General features: G+C 47.2%; 1 protein-coding gene across 1 annotated transcript in view; it reads left to right on the forward strand.

Annotated features, from left to right (window-relative positions):
• The window catches only part of GTF3C1 (general transcription factor IIIC subunit 1), a 75,155-nt gene that overhangs the window by 19,106 nt on the left and 32,090 nt on the right, over positions 1–23,959 (forward strand). Inside the window, exons 7-15 of the mRNA XM_069486778.1 lie at positions 7,894–8,055; positions 9,001–9,116; positions 10,129–10,444; positions 11,214–11,431; positions 17,003–17,139; positions 18,292–18,445; positions 20,983–21,086; positions 21,891–22,075; positions 23,675–23,947. Coding sequence (XP_069342879.1) covers positions 7,894–8,055; positions 9,001–9,116; positions 10,129–10,444; positions 11,214–11,431; positions 17,003–17,139; positions 18,292–18,445; positions 20,983–21,086; positions 21,891–22,075; positions 23,675–23,947 — 1,665 coding nt within the window. The remainder of the gene's footprint in view (positions 1–7,893; positions 8,056–9,000; positions 9,117–10,128; positions 10,445–11,213; positions 11,432–17,002; positions 17,140–18,291; positions 18,446–20,982; positions 21,087–21,890; positions 22,076–23,674; positions 23,948–23,959) is intronic.

The raw sequence follows: 23,959 nt of genomic DNA on the forward strand, positions 1-23,959 counted from the left end.
ACACAGATAATTACAAGTGTATAAACAAAGAAGGAGCAGCTGGGAGGTAGGGAAGCCCTCCTGGAGTGAAACCTCATCTTTGAGTCCCTGGTTCTTAACACTTTCTTCAGTGCTGAGTAAATGTGTGATTGATGGAATGACTGGAACTCCTCAAGGGAAAGAGTGGGTGGCATCAGCCTTTGAGTGGAGAGATTAGAAAGGATTGCTGGGTCCTGTGGCAAGGAAGAAAAGGTTCACGAACTGAGAGGTGTCCTGGGGAACTTAACCGTTAGGAGATTCTTTAGTATTTGACTTAGAGGTCTGATGTTTCTGAATGCTGAAAATACTCATGGCCTGTGGCTTTATTAATCACTTTTATTTCCCGAGCTGTTGGAAGAAGGGTGTTAAAAATAAACAAACTGGAATAATTTTATATTTAAAATAAAGAGAAACTAAAGAGGAACCTTAGTGCCTTAAAGAACCTTTTTTCCTGGGCAGGCAATCATGGAGAAAGGCTCCTCCCAAACTTGAGGTCCCTGGAAATTCAAGTTAACCACTTGAAACTAACAGACACCCGAATGGGCTTTGAGATACGACAGCCCTGGGTTAGAATTTTTGTTCCATCACTTTCTGGTGGGGTAATTTTGAGCGAGGTGTTTGACTTCTGTGTATCTGTTTCATCATCTGGATTTTCTGGGGGTGGTGTCAGTACTCAGTTTCCAGGGTGCTGTGGGGCTTACATGTGACAGTGTCCACAGAGTATGGGTCAAAAACTGGTGCCATGTAGGTCAAATCTAGCAATTTCAAGTATTTTGTTTGGCTCAGTGTTTGGTTTTGTTGAGTTTGTTACTGGCATTTAAAAATCAGAATTTTCACCTAAAGAGTTTGACTTTCAACTTCTCTGTAAAAATAAAATTAGCCAACATTTGACTGCATTTCTTTACTAGCAATTGGCTAGGCAGAGAGGTGCTGCCCCATTTTGAGGGGACCCACGTTCCTCGTTCACCACGAACACCCTGCTTGCTGCTGCGTAACCCACAGCCTGCCTCACTCTGGTGTGTCTTGTGCCTGACCCTTGGAGGTGTTTCCTTCTATAGGACCTGCACAGTGAGTGGTCCTAGTCATCCTGAGGCCTGGGACTGGGAGGGAAGATTTCCCGGAAGAAGGGTTGGTAAGACACAGATACTGGTGGCTTCAGCTCCTCATGCAAGATTAAGAGGGCAGGCACCCAAGACGATGACAATCAGATTATTTAGATTGTCACACGTACACACACTGAGCCATTCTGATGGCAGGAGGCTCATGTCATTCCCATGGTGGTCCCTCTGCCCACACTGTCGCCTACCTGTCTCTGCTCAGGTTGGAAACCTGGGCTCATGGTTAGTCCTTCCCTCATGTCCATGGCACTTCGTGGCTCAGTTATTTATCTGTGTGACTTTTTTCCAGCTAGATTGTGAGCTTCTGGAGGGTGGTGGCCACACCCCTTACATACTTTATATCCTTAATGCCTGTGCAGTGTCTGCTTGGAACAGAGTAGGGGCTAAGCATATGCTTAGCACATTTAATTAAGTGCCACTGCAGTTACTTTCCTTGTGCAGGAGATGATGAATGCACAGTTTTCAGGGGTTTTGTTTTTTGCCTTGAGTTTTGTCATTCGGCTTTGCAAAATTAACATAAAAATTTCCCTTAAAGGCATTATGAAGTAGAGAAGACTTAAATAATAAATGAAGGTGATATATTACTTCATGTAAATTTACAGGTGTGCCTAAGATACAGTATATGAATTGTTTCTAAAATTCCTTAAAGAGCTTAGATTTAGGCATATTTGAAATGCATATTTCATTGCACAGAATATTGCAGCGATCTGTTTTGCAAAAAGTGAAAAAACCTTCATAATGAAAACAATCACCCTGAACTGATCTGTTTTGCAAATTTGGATTATTTTCTTTGAATGTTTACCAGTAATCCTGTGTTGAAAATTGTGCTGAGGAAAGGAAGGAAGAGAAATAGAAGTTAACTTTGCAATCCCTCAGAAAATGATCACAGTTGGAAGCAATTGACAGAAGTTGTGCTCCCTGGGGCTGATGACTGAGATTGGCATGTGAGTGGGTTTTCCAGGTTAGAAAGGGATGGCAGGGAAGCTGTTGCCCCTGGGAGTCTTAAAAAATAAACCCTTCACTTAGCCAAGGTCGTGCAACTGGCCAAGGCTGGCAGAGGCAGGTTCACACGGGACAGACTGACTCCAGAGCCCACACTTCTAACCTGTCCTGTTGTCCTGGGGTGTGGGCCGCAGCAGCCTCCTCCACTGTTGTGGTGTTGCCTGAATGCTGTACTTCCTGCCTCTGGTCAGGCTGCTCTGCAGTCACCTAAGGCCGTTACCTGCCCCAAGCTGTCCTGTGGGCTTGCCCACTGTTTCAGTTCCCCAGACTCTCTGAAGGACTGCCAGCACTGCCCAGCCTGTCCCCTGCTGGGGAGTGGCGGGGAGTGGGTGGGTGTCTGTGTGTTGGGGGCGAGAGGAGGAGGAAACACTCTGAATCCACATGACATCTGCCTGGCTCACCAATAGGACTGTCCCTTTGCTTGTGACCCTTAAGAGGAAAGCTGCCCTGGGGCTCATTTCCATCTTGCTTTTGTTCTTTCGCAGGTTAATCACAGGAGAGAGCACCATTTTGCTAGGAGGCCAGATGAGAATTTTTACCGGGAATGTGAGAAACAGGCTGTTGGTTCCACTTCACAGCTGTTACTCTAGGTTTCCCTTTACAGTGAATAGTGCTTTCTGACAGAAACTTGAAATTCTAGCCTAGCCAGGTAGCCTAGCGTGAAAGATATTGGTTAGATCACGTGACCCCTCTGAGCATCAGATTTCTTTTTCCTACAATGGCCGTAATAACTTGCAGAATCCATGTGAAGAATAAGGAAAATAGCTTCTAAAAACACCTAACACAATGCATCATGCCAGGTGCTCAATAAGGGTTTACTCCTTCATTTTCCTTTCTGGGTCTTCAAAATGTCTAAATTAAGCCTGTCCTGGATCTTGGACCCAGAAGTTCTACGTGATTCCTTTGTGTTGAACTGCTGACATTCATGTGCCGTATCTTTAAAATGCCTAAAAGGCCTTGCACTTGTGAGCGTGTGCTGGTTGTCTCTCTCCTGCCTTTTGTTCCTGGAAAGAAAGCCCTGCATCCAGGGATCAGCGGTTGCCATTAACAGGTCGCCATTTCCTGCCAGGGGAATTGGTGGTCATTCCAGCAGCAAGGGAGTGGCAGCTCGAAGGGAGTGATGGGCCCCATTCATCCTGGGTGCCACGTGCTTACTCGGGTCTCCCTCTGGCCCCTTTTGCTTTTGCCTTTAGAAGAAAGACAAGTAGGAGCTGAAGGGATTTTAATAATAAAAACTGAAATTCTGAGGCCAGTAGAACTGTGGGAAAGGCAGAAAGGGCTAAGGAAACTAATTCCAAGTGGCCCCTGGAAACATGAAGCACAGACTACAGTGCGTTCCGTCACTTACCTGCCTTGTCTCTTACAGTTCTCCCCATGGCCCGGTGGGGTTAAATGTTGTCGTCAGCCTCACTTTCCACTTGAGGCAGAGGGAGGTCAACCGGCTTGGCCCAGGCCCACCCGACAGCATCAGGGCTCACAGCCAGCTGTGTGTCTGGGAAGTGCGGATTCTTCACCTCTGTGCTGTGCGCCTGACACAAGGTTTTCCAAAGTGAAGATGTGCATGACTTGTCCTGGGGAAGGGAAGCGTTTCTGTGGTTGTGTGTTGAGAAGACACAGAGCCGGACACAGCTTGGTTAAATACAACAGGGCTTACTTGTCTGAGGGGTGCAGAAGAAGGTCAGTGCGGTTGGGATTCACGGCAGAGAAATCAGCTATGCTCTGTGGGGCAGGCAGAGCCACACACCCCATTGGCCCAACACCTGCCAGCAGCCCCCCACATGAGTCCCTTCAGGCCTCCTGGAAGCCACAGCAGCCTTGTGCTAGGCCCAGCCTTGGGGTGTTTGAGCAGACCCACCCAAAGCGCCTCCTCTGGGCCTCATGCTCCTTGTCAATCTTGGGGCTACTGATGTCCATCATGATGGCAGGGAATAGCTCCTAGTCCCTGGGCATCACCCTCAACCTCCCTGACTAACAGCCTGGCTGTCCAAGTGCCTTCCTGAGCCCCATGCTCAGAACCAGAGCCACGAGTCTGAAGGAGCCAGGCCACGACCACAGAGGCCAGCGGTGGGGCTCATCCTATAAAAGGAAGGGACCAACTCTCTTTACTTCCACTAGTGTTTGTCATGTCCCTACCCTGTGCTAGGTGCTGGTGATACTATTCAGAACAACTGCCCTGTTGGTTGAGAGCATCAACGCTGGAGGCAGATAGCCTGGGCCTAAATCCTAGCTCTGCAACTTTATAGCTCCATCACCTTGAACAAGTGCCTCAGCTTCCCCATCTGTAAAATGGAGCTACAGGGGCCGGCCTGCCTTGAGATTGTGAGATTTTATGGGTTAATTCATGTAGCGCCCATGACACGGTGCCTGGCCCACAGCAGGTGCTGGGAGCTTGTGTTGAGGTACTGCTCCATGCCAGCCTCTGCACAGATGTCATCTTGGTCATCCTAACATTAACCCTGTGAAGTAGAGAACATTGTCATCCCATTTTATTTATTGGAAAACAGAGTTATGCTCAGTAATTTCCCCAAAGACACTGACATGGAAACCTGTGTTTGCCTGGCCCTGGTGCCCAGGTGTGTCCCTTCCGTCCCCCCAGATGTCCGTGCGGGCTGTCAGCAGGAGAGGCAGGTGTGCCACTGGCGAAGGCATTGACGGGGTGGGTGTCCAGTACTGCGGTGGCAGAGAGGGGACAGCAGTGAACCGACTCAGTGGTGAGCAGATGAGAAGCTCTGAAGGTTGAGAGAACGTTTTCACTTTTCTGTCCACTGAGTCCATAAGTGTGCCAGTAATGCTTCTCCTTTTCTGCTTGTGTTTATTTTGAGGGCTGTTCTGGGTGTCTTTCCTAGCTAATTAGCCCCTTAAGGAAGTTAAAGAAGAGTGGAGGAAATACTGCCTGGCTGCCGGCTGAGAGAGCCTCAGATCTGCCTCCCTGCGTGCTGTGCTGTGCTGCTGGTGTCCCTGGCCCTGGGTCACCCAGCTGTTCTCGGTCACATTGATGCCTTTGCATCAGGGGCAGCTGTCACCAGAGGTTTAGAGCCTGGGCTCCAGAGCCAGACTGCCTGGCAAATGCTGGCTCCTCACTTGTTAAGGGGCAGTTATTTGGGCAGGTTTCTTAGCTCCTCAGTGTTCTCGTGTGGGAAATGAGAACGACAGCCCCTGTACCTCCTGAGGTTGTGATGAGGATCACCTCATACAGCACATGTAAGGAGCTCAAGACAGAGCCCAGGACGTGGTGTGTGCTTGATAAATGGTTGTAGTGTTGTTATTAGGAGCAATAGGTTGGTTCTGTGAGCACCACCATAGGGTAAGGTGGGTGGGGGTGGGAGTGAGAGGGGATTGAACAGAGGACAAGAGGGAGACACAGTGGGGAAGGGCTTGGTGGTCAGTGTCAGCCTGTGTGCTGGGTGTGCTAGCATCTGCTGCCAGAGGTGCTACTGGCATAAGAAAATCCTAAGGGGGCCCTGTCCCAGGCATCCAAACCTTCAAATAGTTTTCACCCATTGAGATGGATCCAAGAGTCTCCACTTCCCTAAACCTCCCTGCTGGTTGCTTGAGACTCCCATCCTGGGAGAGAAAGATGATGGGAGAGGGCAGGGCAGGGGCTTGGGCACAGGACAGAGCCACATTGGAAAGCCGGAGCCTGCTGGGCACTGTGATACGTGTCTGTAGTCCCAGCTACTCAGGAGGCTCAGGTGGGAGGATCACTTTAGCCCAGGAGTTCAAGGCTGCAGTGAGCTATGATTGTGCCACTGCACCCTAGCCTGGAAGACAGAGCAAGACCCTATCTCAAAAAAACAAAAACAAAAACTTCCCAGAATACCCATCAAAACAAAAAGCAGGAACCCCCAGGGGAGGACCTGGCAGGAGCAGAGGGAGCCAAGACTTCTAATAAAATGCCGTGGGCTAGGGGACTTTCTGTCACAGCTAGGAGTGGACGGGATCAGTACCAGGCTGGTGCCTGGGGATGGCTGAGGCTACCGTACTCCTGCTGGTCACCAGTCCCAGGCCAGTCCTCCCAGAGGGTCTCCTTATGTAAGTCTTTGATGAGGTCAGGGCCCTGGGTTGCTTGTTTGTGAACTCCACCTGTATGCCATGTGCTCTGACCCCAGGGGAATTCCACTGCCCAAGTTGGGGTGGTCAGGCCTGACCTTCCTTAGACCTTGGTTTTCTGTGCTCTGAGGGGATGGTTGTTTCACATCTCATAGGCAGGGTCCTCAGTGGGCCACAGAGACCAGCTGTAGCACCCTCGCTCCTTGCTGTAGCACCCAAGGATTCTGCACATCGAAGCTGCTGGAGAAACAGTCCACATTATTCCTATTACTGCTATAACAAATTACTACCAACTTAGTGACTTAAAACAACACAAATGTGTTATTGTCCAAAATGGTTTTACTAAGCTAAAATCAAGATGTCTGTGGGGCTGTGTTTACTCTGGAGGCTCTAGAAGAAAATCTATTCCTTGGCCTTTTTCAGTTTCTTTTAAATCACCTGCATTCCTTGGCTTGTGATCTCTTCCTCCATCTTCAAACCCAGCATCTTCCCATCTCTCACTCCGACCCTCTGTCCCCCTCTTGTAAGGACTGTGTGATACTATATTGGGCCCACCCAGATAATCTAGGCTAATCTCCTCGTCCCAAAATCCTTAACTTCACCAGCACAACAATAACAAAAGAGAAAAAATCCTTAATCACTTGTGCAAAGTCCCCTTTGCCATGTGAGGCCACGTATTCACAGGTTCTTGGGATTAGGACGTGGACATCTTTGAGGGCTTCTTATTCCGTCTCCCATGCTGTCGCGTATCAGGACATCTCAGTGTTCCGTGTTGGAGGTCTGTGGCCCTGCCTGAGTAACTTTGCCCCTCATTTACAAGCTGTTGGGAGCTTGGGCAAGTTATTTAACCCCTCTATATCTCAGTTTCTTCATCTGTAGGGTTGTTAGGATTAAATGAGTTAGCACATGTAAAGTATCAAGATGGTTCTGTTCTTCCTTGTACCTTTTTAGTCCTTCTACACATCTTGTTACAGCTATATGCACAGCTTGTTATTTTTCCCCGTTTCATGCTTTTATAAGTTGTGATACAGGCACAGTGTGATTATTTGAAGACAGATGCTAGCTAGTCCACAGAGAGTGTGGTGGCTTGTTGGTGTATACTGCTTAGTCCCCTGTTGCTGATTTTTTAAGTATATTACTCATAAGAGCTAATGCTATAAAGGGTGCTGTAACGGACCTATTAGTGCCGGTGGGCTTTGCCTCTTTTTGAGTTGTTTTCTTGGAATAAATTCCCATACTTGGAATTATTGTAAAGCCCTCTTAGAAATACTCTAGAAGAGTTATAGAACTTGTTTGCACTGTTGCCATACCTTATCGGCAGTGGTATTAGCTTAAAAGGAAAAATGTTTTAATCCTTTTAGTAAATACTACTTTCATGCCTCCTGAGCGCTGAGTGCAGGCCCTATCCTGGTGCTGGGAAGAGACAGGCACATTGCCTGTTGTCATGGCGCTGGTCTCCACCCCCTTATGCTTTTCACTTGAATTTCTTTATTCACTAATTCTACTAAAATCAAAGGAAGCAGTTTTATGGAATAAATTTTCAGGTCCTGCGCCCCCAAGACACGTTCCAGACATAATGATGTGTACGACCTTTCTTGGGCCGTCTGTCTCTGCTGAAGTCTACTGTGATACTTCAGGACTCTTCACTCCCCCCCGCACGGCACTGTTTTTGCTCATTGCCGGCAAACCTGTGCTGTGTTCCTAGGGACTGACGTCATGGTTCGGTGCCTGAAGCTGCTGAAGGAATTTAAGCGGAAGGTCGAAGATGACCAGGAGGAGGATGAGGACGAGGAGGTCATCTCCAAGGCAGTGCGTCCAATGGATATTGTGTTTGAGCGGGATATGCTCACACAGACCTATGAGCTCAGTAAGTCCTGTTCTCACACCAGCTCGGGTGTGGTTCCCAAGTGTTTGAATGGAGCAATGTTTTGCCCATGTGTCAAAAGAGGGCTCTTCTGTTGAGAATGTCGCACAACGGGAATTACCCTGGTTCCCTTGAAGGGTTTAGGCTTTCAGGTCAGATTGGAGTTTGAATTCTTGCTCTGTCACTTTTAGGTCTATGACTTTAGCAAGGTCTCTGAGCCTCAGTTTCCTCATCTGTAAAGTAGGGTGTGTGAGGGTTCTTCAGAGAGACAGAAACAGTAGCATAAATATATATAGATAATATGAGAGGGGATTATTGGGGGAACTGACTCCTGCAGGCTAAGTCCCACGATCGGTTTTCTGCATGCTAGAGAACCAGGGAGGCCACTGGTGCAAGCCTGGAGTCCAAAGGCCAGAGAGCCTGGAGTCCTGATGTCCAAGAGGAGGAAAACTATTGCCCTGTTATGAGACAGTGCAATAGTTGGTGTCCATAATGCCTCTGTGTCTATTGAGAAAGACAAGGAAGTGAAAAATACACATTAAAAAAAGTTCTTAATTAAAAATTATTTTGATGCTTCTTAAAGGGGCCAATTTCATTTATCTGAAAAAGTTCATTCAGGTGAAAGGGCTAATTTCCTGCTGCTGAGAAAAAAACGCTGTTCCTGGAACTTAGTCATCAGCCTTTGATTCCTGACATTTGGTGTTTTAACATGGAGGAGTCAGATAGTAAGCTCTCAAAAATTAGCTATTGGTATTGTAATATTACTGGTATAGTACAGTATTGTTATTCAGAGTCTTGGGAGGAGAAGGGAGAGAAATGGCGTGTATTTTATTCTATCTCTTGGTTTCACTGCATTGAAATGTCTGTGCTTAAAAGTGGAGTGGGAATTGACTTGTGCAGAACAGCTGCTGTGCAGGGGTTTGGGTTCATGCGTGTTGTTTCTCACAGTTGAGCGCAGAGGCACGAAAGGAATTTCCCAAGCTGAAATCCGAGTGGCTATGAACGTGGGAAAGCTAGAAGCAAGAATGCTGTGCCGGCTTCTTCAAAGATTCAAGGTGGTCAAGGTAACATCGTGAGTCTTCCCCACAATTCGTTGTCTTTGGATGTGCTCACAGTGTGGTTATGAAGGAGCATCTCACACAGTCAGGAAACTAGATCACCTGCCATCGCAAATGTATGTCTCCCCCTCACTGTGGTTTCTGTTGGTATTCACTTTTTAAAGATTGAATGAGTTGTCAGTATTAAAAATTCAGAAGGGGAAGTGGAGGCACCAGGAGCCCACTCCTGAGCGGGCACAGTCAGCTGGCGCTGGCTGGTGTCCTCCACCCCCTTGAGAAAAAGCGGTGCTCTCCAGGGTTCCTCTCTCTCCACCTGGCCCCCCTTCTCACCTGTGTCACTCACCTGGCTCCTCGGGACATCAAGGTGGCCAAGTATGTCCGGCACTCCCCTTTTGTCACTCGGACCTGTCCTCTCAGCCCTTGGTGCATCACTTTCCTCTTGCACACCTTTTGGCCACTTGGCTGGAAGGTAGGATTGTAGTTGAGCTGCTGACTGCAGAGCACTTAGCACCATCCCTGGCATGTGGTTGGTACATAGAAAATGCCATTCTTTCTCTCAATAAGGGCCCTGGGAGGAGCCCCTTTCCCCTGTTCTAAAAGACAAAATGGATGTGGATTGTGGCCCCAATGCCCCTAATTCCCATGGCAGTGGCCAGGTGGAGCTGGAGCCCTCTGGGCCCTCTTTAATCTATGGAAACTGTTGAATTCTGAGTAACAAACACTTACTACTTACCCTTTTTTGGGGGCCAGTGGAAGACCAAGTCAGGGCCCTGTCCCCAAGGAGCTCACGGTCTCCTAGAGCAGACACAAATTCAGGATTGTGCTTCAGAAAACAGTCTCCAACAGGCCTGTGGAAGCAGGGCCTGAGGGCTGATGAGACAGGAAGAGCCAAGAGGGCTGCCCGGGGTCTCGGCAGTGAGGCAGGAGACAAAGGTGAAACAGACACCACAGGCCACCTGAATGCCTGGGGGTGCGACACCCTCTCTTGAGTGTGATAAACACATCTAATTCGCTCTAGGGATTCATGGAAGATGAAGGTCGGCAGCGGACCACCAAGTACATCTCCTGCGTGTTTGCAGAGGAGAGCGACCTGAGCCGGCAGTACCAGAGAGAGAAAGCCCGGAGTGAGCTCCTGACCACAGTGAGCCTGGCCTCCGTGCAGGAGGAGTCGCTTCTGCCAGAAGGCGAAGACACCTTCCTCTCCGAGTCAGACAGCGAGGAGGAGGGCAGCAGCAGCAGCAGCAAGCGGAAGGGCAGAGGGTCCCAGGGGAATGCGAGATCCTCAGCACACCCCGGGCCGGGGACTCAGTTTCATCACTCTACCCCGACCAAGGGTAGGGAGTGCTCAGCAGGGGCGAGGGCAGGCAGGGGCTGCATGCACTGGCGCCGCTGGGCATCCGCAGGCAACTGCTGTTCAGTTCAGCTACACCTATGGGTCCCCCTGGTGCTGTCCTAATTTGGGGCCTGACAGTGGCACTAACATCACATCTTAGTAGCGTGGAGGAGAGAGGCCTGTGGTCTGTCTCCTGGCTGCTTGCAAGTCTGTTCTTTTTGGGAAATGTTTTGTTTGGTTGTGTTCTAATATTAAAGGGGAGGAATTTCATAAGCTTCCTCTATCCCCTTCTCTCCAACAATCTATTTAAGAATCCCTCAGGTTTTTAGTTTAGTTATAGAAGACTATTTTTGAAGCGTGTGGAGGGTGGTGCTGATGACAAATTTGCAGATCTGGTATCCAGCTAAGATCCCCCAAGGGGACATTTGGCAATGTCTGGAGACATTTTTGAGTGTCACAATTTAGGGAAGGGAATGCTACTGGATGGAGTAGGTAGAGGCTCAGGGTGCTGTTAAATATCCTATCAGCACAGGACAGCCCCTCACAACAGAGAATTACCCAGCCCAAATGTCAGTGCTGCCAAAGTCAGGAAACCCTGCTTAGATGAAAAGGCCAGGAGGAGGGGCACCGAGCTGCTTGTTGGTCCACCACCCTCACCTTTACACCACCTTGAAACAGCACCCTGTGACCTGCTGGTCTGGTCTGGCTGCCAAGCACACGTGCCCCTCTCACCCTCCCCTTGATTTGTTCTAACTCTGCCTCCACCACAGGTGGGTGGAAAGTCCTAAACCTACACCCGTTGAAGAAGCAGCCGTCTTCCTCCCCAGGAGCTGCTGAGGAGAAACCCTGCCGGAGCTCAGTCAGCAGGGACAACCTCCTGGACACCAGCAGCACCTCAGACCCCAACGTGTCCTTTGGCTCCCACTGCCTAGGCAGTAACAGCGGCGACATAGCTGTGATCGAGGAGGTCCGGCTGGAAAACCCAAAGGTCAGTGCTCACAAAGGGAGTGTGTTGTCTCTGGGAAGGAGCCTGTGGCAGGTGGGCATCAACCTCATCACTTCTGCCCTTAAGAATCACACAACAGGCCGGGCCCGGGCGCGGTGGCTCACGCCTGTAATCCTAGCACTCTGGGAGGCCGAGGTGGGCGGATCGTTTGAGCTCAGGAGTTTGAGACCAGCCTGAGCAAGAGCTGGTCTAAACTATCTCTACTAAACCATCTCTACTAAAAATAGAAAGAAATTATATGGACAGCTAAAAATATATATAGAAAAAATTAGCCGGGCATGGTGGTGCATGCCTGTAGTCCCAGCTACTCGGGAGGCTGAGACAGGAGGATTGCTTGAGCTCAGGAGTTTGAGGTTGCTGTGAGCTAGGCTAATGCCACGGCACTCACTCTAGCCTGGGCAACAGAGTGAGACTCTGTCTCAAAATAAATAAATAAAGAAAGAAAGAAAGAAAGAAAGAATCACACAACAACTGCAAAATCAGTAAGAGCACCCATGCTGAGTGCCTGCCCTGTGCCGGGGTTGGTGAGGGGCTTCCCGAGGAATAACGTGGTACTCACTCACTTAACACCACTATGCAGCCTGTGTCCACACAGGTTTCTCCTGCATGTTGTTTACCCAGTGTTTTAATTTCTAGCAACTTATTCTTTTCACTTAAATTTGAATGGCTAATTTAGATCAGTGATTCTCACCCTGGGCCAATTTTGCCCCCAGAGCATGTTTGACAGTGTCTGGAGACGTTTTTGAGTATCATGAGTTCTGGAGGGGATGCTACTGACGTGGAGTAGGTGGAAGCCAGGATGCTGTTAAATATTCTGTAATGCACAGGACAGCCCTCATGACAGGATTATCCAGCCTAAATATCAATACCACCGAGGTTGAGAATCCCTGCTTTAGATGAAAGACCAAGATCATTTGCCATAAAAAAGAAGGTAATCATAAAATAGATACAAAAACAACAACCCTAAGTTAGTGTATCCTGGCCAGATACTGTTGTATGTCAAGGTATTAAAGATGCAGTAGATTCAGACCAATACTTTTTCATTGGTGTAATCAAAAAGATTAAAAGATCAATTGTCTAATTGACCACTAAGTGCATGGCTCATACTTGTAATCCCAGCACTTTGGGAGGCTGAGGCAGGAAGACAGCTTGAGGCCAAGGAGTTCAAGACCAGCCTGGGCAACATAGTGAGACTCCAACTCTACAAAAAAAAAAAAAAAAAAAAAAAAAGACAACTGATAGAGGAACGCCTTTCTCATTATGTAATTCAGTCACTTAATGCCATGTCCTTTGTCACCTATAAGTACCTCAGATCTGCCAGTGGCACCTCATGTATTTTGGAAACACAGAGTAGAGGACAAGGCACCTAGTATGGAATAGATGTGTGATATAGGGTGGATTTTGATGCTATTGCTGCTGTTTGGTGCAGGCTTCACCACAACCCTGTAGATAAATGTCAGCTTCAGTCTGTGAGGAGGAAATCAAGGCCCCTAGGGACATAGTAATTTGCCTGTTCAGATAATGACAAAGTGAGGATTAAAGGTTGTGTGTGTGGAGTCCCTGCCCTGTGTTGCGTCTCCCTTTCTGGGATGGGGGCCTGTGTTTGGAAATGTCCATATAGCAGAGGTGATGGGGCATGGGGTGGATTTTTCTGGATCAGGGGTGGGGAACCTTTTCATGTTGGAAGCCACATTGATTTAGCTATAATCAAAGTTGCAGTCAAGAAACTTCAATTAGATATACTTAAAATGTACATTTTGTAAAAATCTAACCACTATGTATTTAATAACTTGAAAAAATTAAAACTATTTGTTAATTTTGAAGGTAACCTTTTAATGACTGTGTTGTGTCTGCTCTTTTTTGGAAAGCATTTGAGTATTTGGTTGCAGCATGGAGGTCCGCAGTTTCAGTTGATCCTCTAGATGGGTGTCAGTCCTTTATGATTGGATCTTGATTTGGGTTGGGTAGGAGAATGCAGCTTCACAGCAATACGTGTTTGAAAATCAAGAAAGCATTTTTCAGGCATGTTGCTGAAGTCGTGGGTATTCTCCTGCATTTTTACATATTTCAATTGGATCTTTCTTAGCATCAATGACTTTAAAATGTCATCTACTGACAGCTCAATCAATTCCATCTGTAGTTCTTTAGGTGCCTTGGTAATATCAACTAGGTGAGGCTGAAATGCTAATTTGAGTGTGATGTCATGATTCTCAAAGTCAGTGAACCTTTCATTATATTCTCCAATTAATAGGTCTATAACAGCTGAATATTCTTCAAATGATTCGCATATATCATCCTGCTTATCAATGACCTTTGCTAACTGGGGAAAATATTCATCCAAAATTTCCTTTTGAAGAAGAAGTGTTTTGAAAAAAGATAGCTTTTTTTCAAAATGGTTGGATTTTTTGCCACATATCATATATAGACTTAGTTTTACCTTGCAAAAAAATATTCAAGTCATTTTGTTTGATATGGTATCATACAGAAATGCTGCATTCCTATAGAAATCTTCTTTCAATAATTCACACTGCTGATTCTGGTCCATAAAACTTAACTATCTGTTCTCACAAGATAAAATTTTGGCTAACACCACTTTGGAATAATATGGCAAATCCACACTGAATACCTCAGTCATTTAACTTTAGCATGTTACGAAACTGAAGATGCTGTGTTGCATTTGCATGAATATAGTTAACAATACTTATAAGCTGTTGCAAAGTGTCACTGTCACTTAGAAGCTTTAGTGCAGAGATTTTGCTGATGCAAGATACAATGAAAAGAAATGAGAACATTTGGATCTGTTAATATTTTTTTTTTATCTGTGCAATAAACCCTTCATGTTTTCCTGTCATGGAAGATGCACCATCTGTACATACACTCACTGAATTTACCAAATTCAGTCCAACTTCACAACATTAATCTTGAAACTTGTTGAAGATATCTATTTCTTGTGTTTTTAGTAAATAAAATCTTCTGTTATGACCCAAATAAAGTATAAAACTTGTGCAGAGTCAGTATTATCAGTTGATTCATCCAAAGTGATTGAATAATATATATTTTCCTTTTGAAGTATTGCATGAAGTTGTTCTGTGAAGTTGAAAGCTAATTCATGCTGCCGATCACTTATTGTTCTCCTTGAAAGAGGCAGTTGTTTGTACTTTGAAAAGTTATTGGGGTCTAAGCATCCTACAACTTCAACAATGCAGTCTTTCACAATTTCTGCATCACTGAATGGCTTCCCCTTTTTCATGAGTATATAAGCTACTTTATAAGTTGCTTCAGTGACATTATTTCCAGGTGTTATTGCTGCTTGAAAGAATTGTCTTTGCTTTTCTTTTTCATCTTTTAATTTCTGCAATATAACCTTTTACTCCCCCCCAATTTAAAATATTTGTAGTCCTTATGAGTGTTATAATGCTGATGAGCATTGAATTTCTTTAATGTTGATACTGCAGTATCACAAAGCAAGCAAATCATCTTATCTTTAGCAGAAACAAGATACTATTGCAACTCACAATCTTCATTAAAAAATCTATTTTCTTCCTTCAGTGTTTTCTTGGTCGTCTTTGACATGCTGGGCTGTTCAGCAGATAGAATTTAAAAATACTGTTGAGCTGAGCAACTATTCAAATTCCACTTCACACAGAAACACGGTGCACTGTTGTCAAAAGGTGATAACAGACTGGCATTGGCATACTCGACCCCCATAAAGTCTCACCAACTGGCCTTGTGTGGTAATGGCGCCAGTCAGGCAGGGAAAGTTAAAACTAAATCATGAGTGTAGTAGCTGTCGATTTAGCCCTTATTGCTTACTAATGTTCTAATTGTGCTGGTCAATCTGGGAGAATTATTTTGTTGAAACTTATTTTATTCTTTGATATTTTAAATATGTTCATTTTAGAAATAAAATAAAAATATAAAAGATGAACAAAAATGTATTAGTAAAAATAAAATGATTTGTTCTGCAAAATATGGATTCAGTCAAAAGGCTGCCCTTAAGGACCTAGCAGGCTACTTGTTGCCTTAGGGCTGCAGGTTCCCTACCCCTGTTCTAGACCCTTTTTCAGCCCTTTCCTATTTGTTGGATGCCATAACTCTCTACAGAGTAGGATTGATAGCAGCTCTAACCGAGGCACTGGGCCTGCCAGCGGGGGTCCCTGTAGGCCCTGAGGGTTCCCCCTGCCTTCCTCAGCCACCACCCACTTTATACCTCTCATCAGGTTCCCACGAGGCCAGCAGTGTGCTCCCTGCAGGTCTTAGGACTCTATGATTTGTTTTCTAGCCAAGCTCTTCCTCCTTCTGATGGAAATCCATTTCCAGAGTGATGGCAGCAATGTTTCCCTGCTGAGGACTGTGGTGTGGACTGCTCACCTGGAGGCTCTTGGCAGAGCTTGTCCACTTTGCTCTCCAGCAGCCCCATGGAAAGTGGCCAGATTTACTCCCGTGACTTTCCTCCAGCTGTTCCCTCTGAAATGCAAAGGAGAACAAAGGTCTCTCTGCCAGTCTTTCTACCCTTCTAGACTCTTTGAATCTTTCCCCCTCCAGCCCTTCCTTCCCCCTTCGCAAGAGAACTGTGCCTCACCTGGAGCTCCCATGGTCGGCAGAAAGTGGGCTGGGGGCTGACTGTTCTGCCATCATCGAGCAACCTCCTTGGGCACCTTCTCACTTCCTGGAAGTGCTACTCTGAGCGAGGAGGCGGCAAGTGGAGTGTCCCGGGGCTGCCACAAGTCGCTGACTGGGGCCCACTGATTCACAAGGCTTCTGTTAGAGTTAGGATTTCCTTTCCATTCAGCGTTCATATTTGGGCTTTAACATATTCTGATCCAAGGGCAGGTGGAACAAGTTCATTTTAAGCTCATGGAAGACAGAAAGGAGACATTAAGGCAGAAGTGGACATTTTGGCAGGGATAAAAGAGGAAGCACAGATCCATTCATCCTGATTTACCTCGTGGAACCCTGCTCTGAACCTGGAAGCCTGCCTCTGCTCCGCGTCCTCTGCTGCCCAGAGACGTCCCGTGGCTCCCGCTGTTTGGAGTCAGAAGCCCGTCCTGGTACACATTCCCTCTGTGGCACCCTGGATGGTTACTCAGCCACACTGAATCCTGGTTTCCTCTTCTGTGAAATGAAAATGATACTGATAAATTTGTTGAGAGTTTTTGATGAAAATAGCCTAATAGAGTAACTGGCATGCAGGTGTCTGTCGGTATGTCAGTTTCTTCCATTCCACTGTGGAAGAAGCAAGGGAAAATGGAGGGAATGCTTTCTACTTTTTTTAAGAGTTGCTGTAGTGGATGCCTCTTAGTTCTGTTCTGAAACCAGCTGATCTTCATCGAGTTGCCCAGGCTCCTCTGCAGGCAGATGTCTTTGCTATTTCAAAGCATTGAAATGGTAGGGCAGTGGAATCCTGTGTAGGAGAACGGATTTCTTGACTTTCCTTCTTGAAAGATGGGAGTAGAAATTCCTTAAAGAAGGAAAGTGTACCCACAAGAGTGGTGTGTGGCCCCCAATCCGTGCTCAGCCCTTTGTAGCTTGTGCTTTTGGTCTCTGTTCTAGGAGAGTAGCAGTTCCCAGAAGACCGGGAGGCATGGCCCAGGCCAAGACAAACCCCACGAAACTTACCGACTGCTGAAACGTAGGAATCTGATCATAGAAGCCGTCACCAACCTCCGCTTAATCGAGAGCTTATTCACGTAAGGAGTAGTCTGTCTGTGTGTCTGTCTTGCACTAACAATGATTCTTATTCCAGTTAGTCATCACAAGCCACAGAAATGACTGAGAGGCATTTGAATCTCTGCTTCACTGTGTAGATTCTTCTGGTATCCCTTTGTGGTAGGAGGAATTAGAGTTTGTTCTTATTATTCAAAAATTGTAGACATTGAGGACTATCAGTATGCTAGGCAGGGAGAGAATGATTGAGCAAGAAATAGAAGTCGTGGGGAAAGTGCATTTGCCTTTCTCCTTTCCTGGAAAATTGTTGCTAAGGCAGGAGTGTAAAGATACTTCGACAGGTAGTAGCATTACTCATAAACTTTTATTTCTCCATGGAGGCTTTTGTTCAAACAGAATCTTCTATGGAAATAAAAACAAGAGACATAAACAGAGCTTCTGTGTTTTTGGTGGATTAGAGGCTCTGAGCTCTGGTTTGGTCCTTATAATCCCCCATTACCCCCACCTCCTGGGGTGGCATCTTCAGGGCTTCTGAGACACCTAGTGTGAAGGTCACTCGAGGAGAAGGAGCCTTACCCTCCAGTCAAGGACACGGGTCCTTCTTCATACTCTGTGTCTATAATGAGGGCTGAATGGGGCCAGGGACTGTCTGCAGATACCGTCCCCTCAGTCCCCTTTCTATACAGTGAAGGGCTTGGCTGAGTGTTCCTAATGTCCCTTCTGGCCCTGCCATTCTATGATCTGTGATCTAGAAGTATTACTGTAGTGATTCAGTAAGCTCTAGAGAGGAAGAGATATCAAAAGAGAAATCAAGAAGAGCTTCAGATCTGAGGGGACAGTGGTGAACTGGAATGTCGCTTGGCTGGATGTTAAATTAGCAGGCAGACTTGGAGAACACAGATGTCCATCATGGTGCTCAGTTTCCCTGCCGTCATGGTCATAAATCAGGTCAAGTTGCTGTGAAAGGCTCAGCATGTGGAGTGCTGTGGCTTGTCCTTAGTTAACTCTTTTGCCACAGAGAGACATGATCTTTAACATTTCCAGAGTGGGTGAGAACCCTCTGTAATTCTTCCCTAGTGTCCGTGAGATACCATTAGGCGCGTGTCTGTAGCTGTGTTGAGGAAGGCTCTCACGTTGAGACTGGAAATGTTAACTGCTTGTTTGTGATGCCCCAGGATTCAGAAGATGATCATGGACCAGGAGAAGCAAGAAGGCGTGTCCACCAAGTGCTGTAAGAAGTCCATCGTCCGTTTGGTGCGGAACCTGTCTGAGGAAGGTCTCTTGAGACTGTATCGGACTACAGTCATCCAAGATGGCATCAAGAAGAAGGTAACCCTGGCTCTCCCGCTGCCTACAAAGCCAGCCTCCCTCGTGCTGTTGGAGGTTTTCTTGTCTGGCTTGTGCTGTCAGTGTTTATCTCGGTTGTTCCTTTGTTACCAATGACTTGGAATTTCCCTCATAATTTGGGGGCAAGGGTTATCCTAACTTTACATGGAATCTGGAAACAGAAAAGAGCAGTCACTTGCTTGCATCTTAGAGCAGTATGTCCGCTCCAAGCCACACCTGGCAGGCACCTCGCCCTGCAGCCAGCCTTGAAAAAAGAGGAAGGAAAGTGGAGGCACATTGAAGTTCAGCAGAGTAGTGTTGGGAGAAATTAAATAACATTTAGAAGGTGGAAAATTTAGACTAAGCAGCAAGAACGTTTTCCACGGAGATCTGAGGAAGCACATCCCAGGGGAAATGATGGCAGCGACTCAATTAGGAGGCACCGCTGCGCTTACCCGATGAGGAACCATACATCTCTTCCATCTCAATTTATCTGTTTCTGTGAAATTTAAAGTGTGGGGCCATTCCCATGGTAACTGTAGCTCAGCAGCTTTGCACATATTCTAAGGCACACAGTTTTCAGGGTCAGAGTGATTTGCAATAGACAGCTAGGCACTGAGGCCAAAGGGAATAGTTCTGTGGGGACACTTTTAATTTCCTGAACTTTTTTCTGACTGCATTTCTGATCTCTGCCTTAAGACGGCTCTGCTTTGATATTTTGTTTGCTTAATAAGCTGGCAAGGTCATTTCTGCTTTTGTACTTTTTATTTTTTTGAGAAATTTGAAAAATACAGAGCAGTGCAAAAAATGACTTAAGAAACACAGTGTCTACTATTCCAAGTTCCAAGCTTTCATCAGTTTTTATATCTGCTGTGAGTCTTTTTTAAATAAAACAGTCTCCTTGACCCTGCAGCCCTCCCCCGCCAGCCTGCCACTTGTCCCCTTAAGCAATGGCAATAGGTCCCTGTGCTAACCTCTCTCTGAAGGACAAGAAAAGGACAATCTCTGATTTCTGTTGATCTTCAGAGAGCAGGCTTCTCCGTGTTCTCGTCTTAGGCTGTCTTCTTAGTGCGGCAATTGAGGGCAAGAAAACCTGCCCTGGTTTAGGGCTGGGGAGAGGCATCTGGCATAGGTGTCAGCTGTGTCTCCAGCTGCACCCACCAGGCTGTACCAGAGGGAGCAGAGGAGGGGCTGGGGTGAGGGACGAGTGCAGCGGGTAAACACTGGGGATCACATAACCTCAGAAACGAAACTGCCCGGAAATGGGGGCCCTGGGCACAGGGTACCACTATAGTAGCCCATTTTTCCTGCTGAGAAAGACAGTAGTATCATATGTATGCCTCTAGAACAGGCTTGGGCTCTGGCACCCAGAGCAGGTGCTGCTGGCAGCCTCCCAATCTGCTAGAGCCGCGCTGGCTGGAGTTGATGCGCCTGCGTCAGCCTTTTGCCTTTGCTTCTGCATCCTGCCCTGACCGTCGTGCCTTTGGGCAGTTTGCTGGGCCATTTGACAGTGGAAAGTGGGGAGATACGAGTGTTGTGTATTTGTATCGTGCCTTTAAATTCTCTAAGATTTTACTGAACTGTATCTCATTTGAGCCTCACAAAAGCAACAATTCGGCAGCTCAGTGTATGTGCGAGGTGGTGTCCTCATTTTACAAATGAGGATCTGGAGATGATGACCTGAGTACGGCCTTCTAGAGCCTTCATCTAGGTGTTGCTGCCTGCTCCCTGTTTCCAAACCTATCTGAGCCCATTTCTGGCATGAAACTGCTGGCCAGAGTTGACGCTCAGACAACCTTACCTTGCCGTCTCCTGCCAGTGACAGAGACAAACAAGAATCCTGGCTCTCCAGGTGCCCAGGTCATCGTGCCTCGCCATCCGTGGCGCGGCTGCTCAACTCCAGCTCTATCTGCTGGGCATTCAAGTTCCTTCCCTTCCGCACAGTTTCCATTTTTCATTCTGTATCTCTCATGAAATGATAACCACCTTAACCGTTCAGCTCCAGTAGCTCGGAAAAGGTAAAGAACAACAAAAGCAGCCTAAATCCTCTGCCAGTTTGTTTGGAAGTGCGCCCGGCAGGAGTCCCATGATGGCACTCTCAGAGAGGGGAGATTAATGAAAGCTGCTTACCTTTTTCAAATGGAAGCCCTCAGGACTCAGGAGCGACTGGGAAATTCTCAGAGAGCGGGAGCGGGGCTTTGGGAGCAGCCCGTCAGGTCACTGCAGAGACCAGTGGGCTGTGACAGGCCAGCGAGGGAACTGCAGGTTGGACGGCTCTGTCCAGGCCAGAATTCTTCACCCAAGCAGAAAAGCCACAGCGCTGATGGCAGAGCTTCATCGCTTGGTCACTTGAGGGATTTTGATGCCAGTAGCTGTAAGGGCAAACTGTTTAGCAGCACAATTTGCCTCAATCTGATAATATTCTTTTGGAAATGTTCATGAAAACAAGTGTAACCAGTGCTCCACTAAGGACCGAATTGTGGAGCCAAGTCTCCCTCAGCTCTTGCCCTGCCCTTTGGAACACTCTACCCTCTCTACAGGTGGACCTGGTTGTGCACCCGTCCATGGACCAGAATGACCCTCTTGTGAGAAGTGCCATTGAGCAGGTTCGCTTCCGGATCTCCAATTCAAGCACAGCCAACAGGCAAGTGACGGTTCCCGGGAATAATCCACAGCAAGGCCACCTCAGCCTGTGTGTTCCAGCCTGAAGCAGTTTTCCCAAAGTCCTTTATTTATAAATCAGTGAATTTATTTTATAAATAAAATCAGTGAATTCATTGGTTCAGAGTCTGTGGTTCACGATCCCCTAGTCTAAACAAGGATCAATTTCTAGATTCTTTAAGATGAAAAATAATAATGTTCAGTGGACAAAACGCTCCCAATCATAGGCCTCTGATGTCTGAAACTCGATTCAGTTCACAATGGCTTGAAGTGATTCTAGTTGCCTTTCTGAGATCTTCTCTGGCTTTGTTCATAAACTGTCCAATTGGCCGAGAAAAAACTCAGAGGTGAAAGTTCTTAACTGCATCTCAACTAGAGACGGCCCCAGTGGGCGAGGGCTGATTTGTCCTGAAGACACTGGTTTGTGTAGTCTGCCAAGTATTGGCCACCTATACTTTGAATCAGTTGCTAATTTGTTTCTCATAAAATTCCTGATTTCTGGCATTTATGAAAGTGTGAGAAGACCTAGTACATTGGGCTCCCTTTCTCACATGCCAGCAGCTACTCTTGTGGGGTTCCCCTCGCCACAGTCCCCACCACCCCCAAAATGCCTCAGTGACCTGACATAAATTTTGCTTGTTTGCGTCATCTGCCTGGCTCCTATGGGCAGTTGAGTTTCAACCCCCCAGGACTGATGGCTTCCTCTGATCCATGTGGACAGACCCTGTCCTTTCTCCCAGCCCTTGTTTTTTTCCACTTATTATTGCATCTTGTATTTGAACTGCAGGGTTAAAGTTTCCCAACCTCCAGCGCCCCAAGGGGAGGCAGAAGAAGAAAGTCAAGGAAAAGAGGGCCCAAGTGGATCAGAAGACTCTCACCTGAGTGCTTCTTCTAAATCAGAAAGTGGACGGACGAAAAAAAGTGATGAGAAAATGGGCATAACCCAGCTTAGAAATTATAACCCTGTTGTAGGTAAAAAGCAGCTTCTTGTCTGTGTTTGATTGTATTTTCTTTGTTGTTTGCATGATGATGTTTGAATTACTTGATGTTCTCCTCCGCTGGAGCTCTGAGCTGCAGTTAGGAGAATTGGGTCTGAATTACTGACTGGATCGGTTGGACCAGCCGCATAACTTCTGCCAGCATCTGTTTCCCTGTCTGCGAAGTGGGGGTAATTCTGCCTGGCATACCTCAAAGGCTGCTGAGACTCAGATGAAGTTGTGCTAGATCCCAATGTAAGGAAAGAGTAATTCCTTCTGCTGAATATCCTTGGGCTGGAACATTCTGTAAACCACAGAAAATCTCTCCCTGTCCTGACCCCACAAATCCTCCGGCAGCACAGTCATTGCTGAGTCTGAGCCCTCATATCATTTTCCCAGAGTCAGGTCTCTAACGGGGTCACCTCCTCACTCACTCCCCACTGAGCTGCTCTGATAACAAACCTGTGCTGAGCAAGTGCAGGTGGCCAGGGCTTTATGCGAGGTGCCCTGCGCCTTTCCTGGCCACAGCATGTGTGCTGGTTGCAGGAAGGAGGGCAGACTTGCCTCCCCAGGGCCCAGACCTCTGCCAAGCAGCATCTGGTATCGGGCACAGCAGACCTAGGGATTCCAAGCTTAAGAGGTCGTTTATGTGACTTCCCTGTCTGAGGCTCCAGTCCCATTGTATGGCCTTTACTCGTGTGGTTTCCCATGCAAATGTTCCAGCCCAAGGATATTCAGCAGAAGGAATTCATCCTTGCTGACATTGGGATCTATTAGTGGCATAATTTCATCTCTCTCTCAACAGCCATGCGAGTTTCCCATGCTAGTAAAGGCCAGATTAAGGAGAAACAGGAGCATGAGTATGTGTAGCTGAACAGCACGTGCACCTGGGTAGAGCACAAACAGTGACTGTGTTCTTCAGTGGGCCTTCTGGTCACTTGTCCCACCACCCTCTTCCTCCCTGTCTCACACCTGTCCTCTCTCACTGAGGAAAATTAGGGAACAGTTTATTTGCATCTACAAAGAAATGAGGTACTTTAAAAGAACCAAGATTGTGGAATATTTGGCATAGTTCTCATCAAGCCAGAAGTCCTTATCCATTAGCCTCTCAGCCCCTCCTTGCTGGTTCCCTTCTCCATTATACTCCAGCCTCAGCTCTGCTGGCTCCTTCCTGCTCCACTCTGCCCTCTGGCCTCCTGGCTCCCTGCAGTGTGCCAGGCATGCCCCCATCTCAGGCGCCTTGCACACCTGGTCTGCACATCTCCAGATACCTGCACAGCTCGCTCCCTCACCAACGTGAGGACTTCACTCCAAGGCCTCTCCTCAGCAAGGCCTTTCCTGGCCTCTGCATGTAGAATTACAGCCTTCCTCCCATCCTTGCTTTATTTTCTGCACCAGTAATTTCCATCTGATGTGCTATTTTTGGTATTTTATTGTCTGTCCTCGCCCACTAGAAAGTGAGCTCCAAGAGAATAAGAATATTTGCCATCGCCCTGGCACCTGGCACATAGTGGGACTCAATAGTTCTTTAATGGATTGAACTGAATCCAGTCTGGAGTATTTCAAGCACTGCCCTCCCCATTTCTTGCTTCAGTTCCTGGACTCGGGCGTTCTCTAGGGTTTCTGCCCAAAATGCCTCGCCTGCGGGTGGTCCACATGTTTCTGTGGTACCTGATCTATGGGCACCCTGCCAGCAACACAGCGGAGAAGCCGAGTCACGTCAGTGAAAGAAGAACAATAAAGCAGGAGTCCGGCAGGGCAGGAGCCCAGGCCTCGTCCTCCAGAAGCATCTGGGAGGCCTCCCCATCCAAAGACAGCCAAGATGGCGTCACCTGGGAGGCTGAAGTGGAGCTTGCCACGGAGACAGGTGAGATGCTCC

Source organism: Eulemur rufifrons, chromosome 14 (genome assembly GCF_041146395.1).
Source record: "Eulemur rufifrons isolate Redbay chromosome 14, OSU_ERuf_1, whole genome shotgun sequence".
Lineage (NCBI taxonomy): Eukaryota > Metazoa > Chordata > Mammalia > Primates > Lemuridae > Eulemur > Eulemur rufifrons.